General features: G+C 39.3%; 1 protein-coding gene across 2 annotated transcripts; it reads left to right on the forward strand.

Annotated features, from left to right (window-relative positions):
• Positions 1-805: 805 nt before the first annotated feature.
• Positions 806-4,026, forward strand: LOC138753078 (guanine nucleotide-binding protein G(T) subunit gamma-T1-like). 2 transcript variants are annotated; one of them, XM_069915672.1, is made up of 4 exons: positions 806-888; positions 2,181-2,321; positions 2,461-2,560; positions 3,390-4,026. In XM_069915672.1, exons 3-4 carry the CDS (start codon positions 2,480-2,482, stop codon positions 3,513-3,515), a joined length of 207 nt encoding a protein of 68 aa, XP_069771773.1. In that variant the 5' UTR covers positions 806-888; positions 2,181-2,321; positions 2,461-2,479; the 3' UTR covers positions 3,516-4,026. The 2 variants fall into 2 exon arrangements, with proteins under 2 accessions (XP_069771773.1, XP_069771780.1); XM_069915679.1 differs by having other exon boundaries at positions 2,181-2,255.
• Positions 4,027-8,666: the final 4,640 nt, after the last annotated feature.

An 8,666-nucleotide genomic window follows, 5' to 3' on the forward strand; every position in this document is an offset into this window, starting at 1 on the left:
TAGAAGGTAAATTATTTGAAGGTGTTCTAAGAGTTCAGATGTACAATTATTTGGATAGCCAGGAAATTATTAGGAATAGTCAACATGGCTTTGTGGATGGTATGTCATGTTCAACCAATCTTTAGAGCTTTTTTGAGGATATTGCCAGGGAAGTTGACAAAGGAAAGGATTTGAATATTGTCTTTATGGACTTTAGAAAGGCCTTTGACAAGGTCCCGCATGGAAGATTAGTCAGGAAGGTTCAGATGCTAGGTATTCATGGTGAAGTAGTGAAATGGTTTCAACAATGGCTGGATGGGAGAAGCCAGAGAGTAGTGGTGGATGATTACTTCTCAGACTAGAGGGCTGTGACTAGTGGTGTGCCTTAAGGATCAGTGCTGGGACCGTCATTGTTTGTCATCTATATCAATGATCTGGATGATAATATGGTAAATTGGATCAGCAAATTTGCAGATTACACAAAGATTGGACGTGTGTGGACAGCGAAGAAAGATCTGGACCAGCTGGAAAAATGGGATGAAAAATGGCAGATGGAATTTAATGCAGACAAGTATGAGGTGTTGCATTTTGGAAGGACAAACCAAGCTAGGACATACACAATAAATGGTAGGTCACTGAGAAGTGTGGTAGAACAGAGGGATCTGGGAATAAAGAAATGAGTGGAAATGATTGTAAAGTGAGATTTTGGCATATTGACCTTCATCAATAAAACTATTGAGCTGAGGAGTTGGGATGTTATGCTAAAGTTCTATAAGACATTGGTAAGGCCATATCTAAAGTATTGTTTTCAGTTTTGATTTCCTACCTACAGGAAAGACATCAATAAGACAGAAGGACTGCAGAGAAGATTTACTAGGATGTAAAACAGAGGATTCTGTTGACACCATGGTAAGTGAAAAAGCACACAGATGCTGGAGAAACTCAGTAGGTCAAACAGTGCCTTCATTTAGCAAAGGTAAAGATACATCCCAGATCCAGGGAAAGGTTAAACAGGTTAGGACTTTATTCCCTGGAGTGTAGAAGAATGAGGGGAGATTTGATAGAGGTATATAACATTATGAAAGTGATGAACAGAGTAAATATAGATAGTTTTTTTTTCCCCCACTGAGGGTAGGTGAGATATAAACCAGATGACATGGGTTAAGAGTGAAAGTGGAAAAGTTTAGGAGGAACATGAGGGGGGACTTCTTCACATAGAGAGTGATGGGGGTGTGGAACGAGCTTCTAGCTGAAGTGGCAAATGTGGGCTCAATTTTAACATTTACGAAGAATTTGGACAGGTATACGGCTGGGAGAGGGATGGACCTGGTGCAGGTCAGTGGGACAAGGCAAAAAAAAAATGGTTGGCCACAGACTAGAAGAGCTGAAGGGATCTGTTTCAGTGATGTAATGCACTACGGTTCTGTTTCCATGACTGGATCCATTATCTTACAGGTATGATGCCAAATTTGGGCTCCTCTAAATCTATCCCATACTTGTAAATTGGCAAAATAAGATGCATCTCCATCCAGTTTCTTGAGAGGATCCGAGTTACTCTCTGATCCCTCCAACTTCTCATTGTTCAGGGAAGATTCCAGCATCTGCCATTTGTGTGTTTCTCCACTTCTGCTCAGTTTTATCACTTGTAAACAAAGCTTCAATAGTTGAGTAAAACTCCACCTTCAACGTTGGATCATACGACTTTATCAAATTAAAGGCATATTTTTGGACTAACCTTCAAGAGATTGGCTATTTTGAGCAAACAAAATGCAATGCTAGATTTGAGTCTATGTTTAGGAGAGCATGGTCGTTAATCCTATTTTAGTTCTTCTGTATACAACGTGCTAATTCAAATGCGTGGTCTATTATAAGTGACTGGGACTGCATGAATCAGCTGGCCAGTCCAACAGATGTTTAAGAGGCGATAAATACTCTGATAACGGACTTTTGCAGCTTAAGGCTACTGACGTCAGTATGATCCACTTTATTAAATAAATGTAATTTTAAAATAAACAAAAAGTGTGTTTACAGGAAAGCTGACGAACCAAAGGAAGGATATATGATGTTTTTAAATATTTATATTTTTTTCTTTGAAAGTTACGTATGCAATTCTAGAAACAATATGCTTGTCAAGAAAGGATTTTCTCTTCTTCCACTTAATGAACAAATCTGTTAAGGCTTGTGATTTAATCATATTACAGATTAAAATATTATGGGCTCCGCTTTAAAAGAGCTGACGCCGGACTGCGGGAGCATTGGCTGCGGCAGTGGACGAGGTAGGTAGAGGCTGTGGTGGGAGCCCATCGTTCGCCAGTGGATGAATCGAACCGGCCCTGAGAGTGGTGAGCCTATCCAATGTCCTGCCAGCCTCTTTCCAGCGTGGCACGCTTTCACCGTTTGCTCCTATTACTAAATCCTGCATTTTATAAATTGCAATGGTTTTTTGACAATAGGATAAACGAAAGTTTGTTTCTTTTTAAGGCGACTATAAAAGATTGGGATGGAAGATCTATCAGATAAGGACCGTTTGAAAATGGAGATAGAGCAACTTAAGAAAGAATTGCCTTTGGAGAGAATGTTGGTAGGAGCTCCTGTTGATGAGTTCAGAACGTTGGCATGCCAGTTCTTGCATTTTCTGTTTAATGTGAGGATTTGCAGATATTTTGAGATTCACTTCAGTATTTCCAAGCAGGTTTCCCAGCAGCAGTGGTGAACTCTGATAAAAGAGTGAGAACATGAGGAACACAGGCTATGTATTACTAACAACTATAATCTTGTGTAACAAGGACTCTTCCATTAGTAATAGCCATAGAGCGATCTGGCTGATCCTGATTAAAATTGGATATTGCTCCTCCTAACTTGCAGCACATGTAATGTAATTCACACATACAAAAAGAAATACAAAGTATATTAATTTGCATCTCATATTTTAGATATACAATACTATTGGTTGTAATGCCTGAAACACAGCCACTAAGGCCCATTCTCATCACTAAAAGATGGGGTGGTACAGCCTAGCGGTTAGCAGAACACCTTTACATCCTGCACTGTCTGTAGTTTGTACATACTCCCCCTGTATGTGTGGGTTTTCCCCGGGGCTCCCACCATTGAAAATGTACCGGGGATATAGGTTAATTGGGGTATAAATTGGGCGGCACAGACATGTTGGCTGAAATGGCCTATTACTGCGCTGTATGTATTCCAAATTTAAATTAAATCTAAATTTAATCTTTGATAATATTGCATTTCCTCAGTCTTACTAATTGTCAACACACCTTTTGGAAACCACTTTGTGATAAATAAGCATAAGTACGATTGAGCGACTCCAGCTGTAGAGTTTACGATGTTCAGAATCTATTCTGATTCCAATGATCTTCTGGCACTTACGGTTTGGCATTGAACTATTTCAGGTATCAAAATGTGCAGAGGAACTGAAGGATTATATTGAATCACAGTCTGCAGAAGACCCTTTGGTCAAGGGAATTCCTGAGGACAAGAATCCCTTCAAGGAGAAGGGAGGCTGTGTGATCTCTTGAATCAGACCGGGCTCTAAAAATCAGGGTATTCAGCCAAGTAATCATTAACAATGAAACACTATAGGTTCACTATCTACAATGGCATGTCATCTTTATGTCAATGCTGAAATTAAAAAGCATTTCTGCACATGTTGCAAATACAGTTTGGAAAATTGAATCATGAATGGTGTTAACATTTGAAATAAAAATACATTCTTTTTATAGCTGATTTGTTGGGGCTAAGCTTGTAAAATCATGAATGTAATATTGTTTTGTGAAGTCACTTATTTTGAAATTGCTTGACAAATGTGCACAGATCCTGATTTTTGTTAACAGTGGCAAGATTAAAAAAAAATAATTTCCACTCCATCATTGTGAAAATTTGTTTGAAAACAATGACCAGATATTGCATGACCTGAATTTTTAAATCATAATTTAAATAAATGACAATGTTACACTGACATATTTTCATATAGAATTTAACAGTTCTTGCATTCAGATTTGATGCATTCCTACCATGCAAAGAACAATAAAGTATCTGAGGAAAATCTCATTCCATTTTCCATTTGTGTATTTATGCATAAAATAAAAGTTTGTCAGTTGAAAATTTTCTGGTATATATTCTAGTTTTACCCACTATGTAGTATTCAAAGAGAATACCAGATTCACAATTCAGAGATGCATGTGGAATAGGGCAAATTTCAGAGGATGAGTGAAAATTTAATGGAAGTTATCTGCTTTGAGAAGACAAACAATGAAACAAATGGAAGAAAAGAAATTGTTTAGAAAATAATTTGAAATGGAAAAGCCAAGGCTCCTGGCAAAAATGGCAGAGAAGTTGCACACCAAGCCAGTGACAGAGGAGTCAACACTTAATCGAGATTTACATAGAAAATAGGTGTAGGAGAAGGTCATCCAGCCCTTCAAGCCTATACAGCCATTCATTTTGATCATGGCTGATCATCTATTCAGTACTCAGTACCTGCCTTCTCCCCATTAGCCCCTGATCTCCTTAATGATAAGGATGAACATTTTAAAATGTATGAGGTGAAGGAAATAACAGGGTCACCTGATCAATATGATAGATGAGCCAGACCTAAAGACATATGAAGCAGAAATTTGGGCAATTTGGAATATCAAGGTAATCCACAAAGAAGGACTGGACGTGTAAGAGTGTCACTGCCAAAGAAACAGGTGATCAACCTTTTGGATGTAATTATTTTTGGAGTGAACAAGAAATGAAGTTAGAAGAGATCTCAAGATCAAAGAGGACAGAGAAACGGATTAAACATCCAGTTCACCTCTAGATAGTGGCAATGATAAAATCAGTCACACATGAAGAAAGTTTGTCTCGTGTCAAAGGCAAAGATTTTAACCTTTCTGTTTGGCCTAAGTAAGAACCTAATTCATTCAGGAGCCAAGGTGAAAAGGTTATATCCCAAATGAGGTATATGACAAGAACCAAGAGCGGTAAGGTCAAGATGGTATTGAGTGCAATTGGTTGACGTGCAGAAGTCTAGCTGACCTAACATTCAATCAAGCAACAACCAGACCACACTTTCCACAATTCTCAACACTTGCTTTTCCTAGGAACCAGATAATCACCCAAGAAAGACAAAAACAGTTCTTCTTTATTTAAATTTAAGGTAAAGATTTGATAATCGAGAAAAAGAGAAATGACTTCCTCCCATGGAATTATCCAGGAAAAGTGGGCACAACCTGAAAATTTGTGCACGATCACTGAGGCTGACATTGGGAATCAGTTCTTCACACAAGGTAAAACATAAATCAGAAATTCTCTTGCCCCCCAAAAAGTTTAAGTAATTTGGTTAAAAATTGAAATTGACAGATTTTTAATGGGCAGAATGGATCGATATATAATCAGCATGGGCAAATTAAGTAAAGGTACAAATTTTTCAGATTCCATTTGAATGGCAGAATAGTTCAAGGAGTTAAATGTACCATTCTGCAAACACGATGGTATACCTTGATGAAGGGTTCAAGCCCAAAACGTCGGTTATGTATTTTTATCTTTGCTATATAAAGTACACTGTTTGACCAGCTGAGTTTCTCCAGCATTGTGTTTTTAAAGGTATGCCAATGAGGTGTTTTTAAAGTGTGACTTATGGAATCCAATAGTTTAGTTATTCTTTTCACAATCCCATCAATATTCCACAACTTGGTATTGAGAAAGTGAACCTAATCAAGTGGTTTAAGTGTCAGTGAAAGAATATTTGACGTAGTAACCACAACTCTGAGCTTCATGGCAGGTATGGAAACCACCCAGTGGCACTGACCTCCACCATTAGGAAATGTTACAAACATCTAATGATGGAATGCATCAAAGCACACTTCTTAGAGACACTGGAATCATTTCACTTCACTTACCATTCCACTGATGGTGCTACAGCTGTGTCCTTCCACTCCATCCTGTCCCACAGGCTGCTGTTCATTGACTGCAGTTAGGCATTTAAGACAATCCTACCTGGGAGGCTCATGGTGAAGCTGTCCATGCTGGGACTCAATGCCACTCTGCGTAACTGGATTCTGGACTTCCTAACTGAAAGACCACAATCTGTTCGGCTTGGCAGCATAACCCTATCCATCATTACACCGAAAACTGGTGCTACTGACCCATGACAGTAACGCCAGAACCAGCTCCAACAGAATCATCAAGTTTGCAGATGACACGACAATATTTGGCCTCATCAGCAACAACGATGAGTCACTACGAAGAAGAGGTGACGAATCTCGTGTTATGATGTGAGAATAACAACCTGAGTCTCAATGCAGACGGGACAAAAGAAATAACTTTGGACTTCAGGAGGTCTAGGGACATCCACCCTCCACTACACATCAATAACACTGCACTAAGTTCCTTAAAGTCCACTTAAGTAGTGACCTACACTCGGCACACACCTCCTCACTTGTCAGGAAGGCACAATAGCAGCTGCACTTCCTGAGAAGACTGAGGCAGGCAAGGCTACCAGCAACTATCCTGTCCACTTTCTACAGGAACTCTATCGAGGGTGTCCTGGCCAGCTGCATTAAAATGTGCTATGGTTGCTGTACAGTATAGAGCATCAGATTGGAGGTCTATGCATTGGAGCATAACAGGTGGCAGAGAGGATCAGTGGGGGTCTCTACCATCAAAGTGATTTATTGGTATCGTTGTCTGAAGAGGGTTCACAAAATCATTGAGGACCCCTGCCAACCAGCACATAGCTTCTTCCAGCTACTCCCATCGGGAAAGAGATACAGATGTATCAGAGCTAGAACTGCCAGGCTGAGAAACAGCTTCTTCCCACAGGCAGTGAGAATGCTGAACAACTGATGAACTGCTCAGACAAACTCTCCTTAACTCTAATATTTATTTAACAATAATATTTAGTTATTTTAATATTTGTATACATGTACTGTGCATATGTATCATTTTTCCGTATGTGTGTTATGTCTGTATGTGTGTTTGAAGTGTTGTGCGCTAAGGACCAGAGAATGGTGTTTCGTTGGGTTGAACTTGTAAAATCAGATGATAAACTTGAACTTGAAAGGGATAAGGATGATCCGGTAATTAAAGGCCTCGGTCCTGATGCACAGTCTGCAACCGAAATTCTGGCTGCCCCACTGCCTCCACTGACTTCAGCAGTTTTATTTCACCTCAATTTTGCTTTCCCACTGACACTTTAACTACTTGCCTAATTACATTCCTTTTGACTGTTCCTTCTTTGGTTAAGACTAATTCAAAAACTTTTCATGGATGCATTTTAAATATCCCACCTCTGAGCCTTTCACAGTGAGGGGAAGTTGAAAACCCCTACAAGTACTATGATAATTGAGGATAATTGCTGTTTAATCCCTCATACAGTAATGTCATACAATACAGAAACAGGTCTTTTAGGCTAATTCATCTATGCTGATTAAGATATCTTCCTGGGCGAGTGCCATTTGCCTGTATTTGGCTTGTATCCCTCTTAACGTTTTCTTTTCAATTTCCTATTCAAATGTCTTTTCAACATTGTAGTTGTACCTGCCTCTACCACTTCCTCTAACATCCAATTAACATCTTCTGTTGGTCTGGACTGCTCCCCCAGCCAGCATTGTCTGTATTCTGAGATTTCTTGCTCATTCTGCTTATTCCTTGAAGAAGGGCTCAGTCCCGAAATGTCGGCAATTGATCTTTGTTTCCTATGGACACTAAAAGACTGGCTGAGTTCCTCCAGGATTTCAGTGTGTTTTTACTACAATAACAGCATCTACAGATTTTTGAGTTTCACCCATGCCCGATTTTCTGCATCGAGAAGCTATTATTGACCTGGCATTGAACTGTTAATGGAGTATTTTGCTGACTGAGCATTCAAGCACTCTCACAATTAAGATTCATTTATTTCCTGCTGTGCTCTCAAATATTGCAGATTGCAATTGAGGCAGATTAGCAAAATTACATTCCTACATTAGCGCCTGCAGTTTCCACATTGTTTAGATCATGTGGTCTGTATTTTGGTTTTTGTCCCATTTATTTCCAAACTATATTAAAGGTTCTCAGTTGGTATAATCTCTTGTGCTAGGAGCAACACATCAAGCATTTCAGCCAGCATGTTACCATCCTCAGCACTGTTCAAGTCATTGAATAGAAAGCTGCTTCCTACAGACCTATGTGCAACAGGAAATCTACTGTCACAGGAAATTTGGCAGTCAATGTCCTTTTGTTTGCTGAATGCCACTTTATTAAGAATGACAGCTGCCTGATAAAGAGCAATATTCAGCCATGCAAATCAGGAAGAGCCTTTGGGGTCCAGAACTCAAAATGATATGTGTTCCTGATGTTATCACCACCATTGAACCATCACTGATGTAGGTTAAAGAAATGTTGAGTTATATTGAAAACATGGGCATTTCAAGTTATTGACAAAGAGTTCAGAGATTCTATATACCAAATCTCAATAGCTTATACAGTCCCTGAGCTGCTTTAGTTTGACCATGGGAGTGCATGTTTAGGGTAGGCCAGCAAAGAACTGCTGTGTTCCCAGTTATTCCAGTCAATAAGACAATAACTAAAGTAGGTAAGGTTCTATGACAACTAAATGTTCCCAACTGGCCCCTTGCTGGGAGAATGCAGGGTGGATTATGGGAGTGACAAACTGTTATTTCCTGAGCAAATTGCTCAGCAGCTCC

The sequence above is a fragment of the Narcine bancroftii genome, chromosome 1 (genome assembly GCF_036971445.1).
Source record: "Narcine bancroftii isolate sNarBan1 chromosome 1, sNarBan1.hap1, whole genome shotgun sequence".
Lineage (NCBI taxonomy): Eukaryota > Metazoa > Chordata > Chondrichthyes > Torpediniformes > Narcinidae > Narcine > Narcine bancroftii.

Bases quoted from the DNA above. Each gene is read 5' to 3' on its own strand.
- LOC138753078 (XM_069915672.1), top strand. From the start codon at position 2,480: ATGGAAGATCTATCAGATAAGGACCGTTTGAAAATGGAGATAGAGCAA. The intron at 2,561-3,389 runs GTAGGAGCTCCT...GAACTATTTCAG, and splicing joins TGCCTTTGGAGAGAATGTTG to GTATCAAAATGTGCAGAGGA.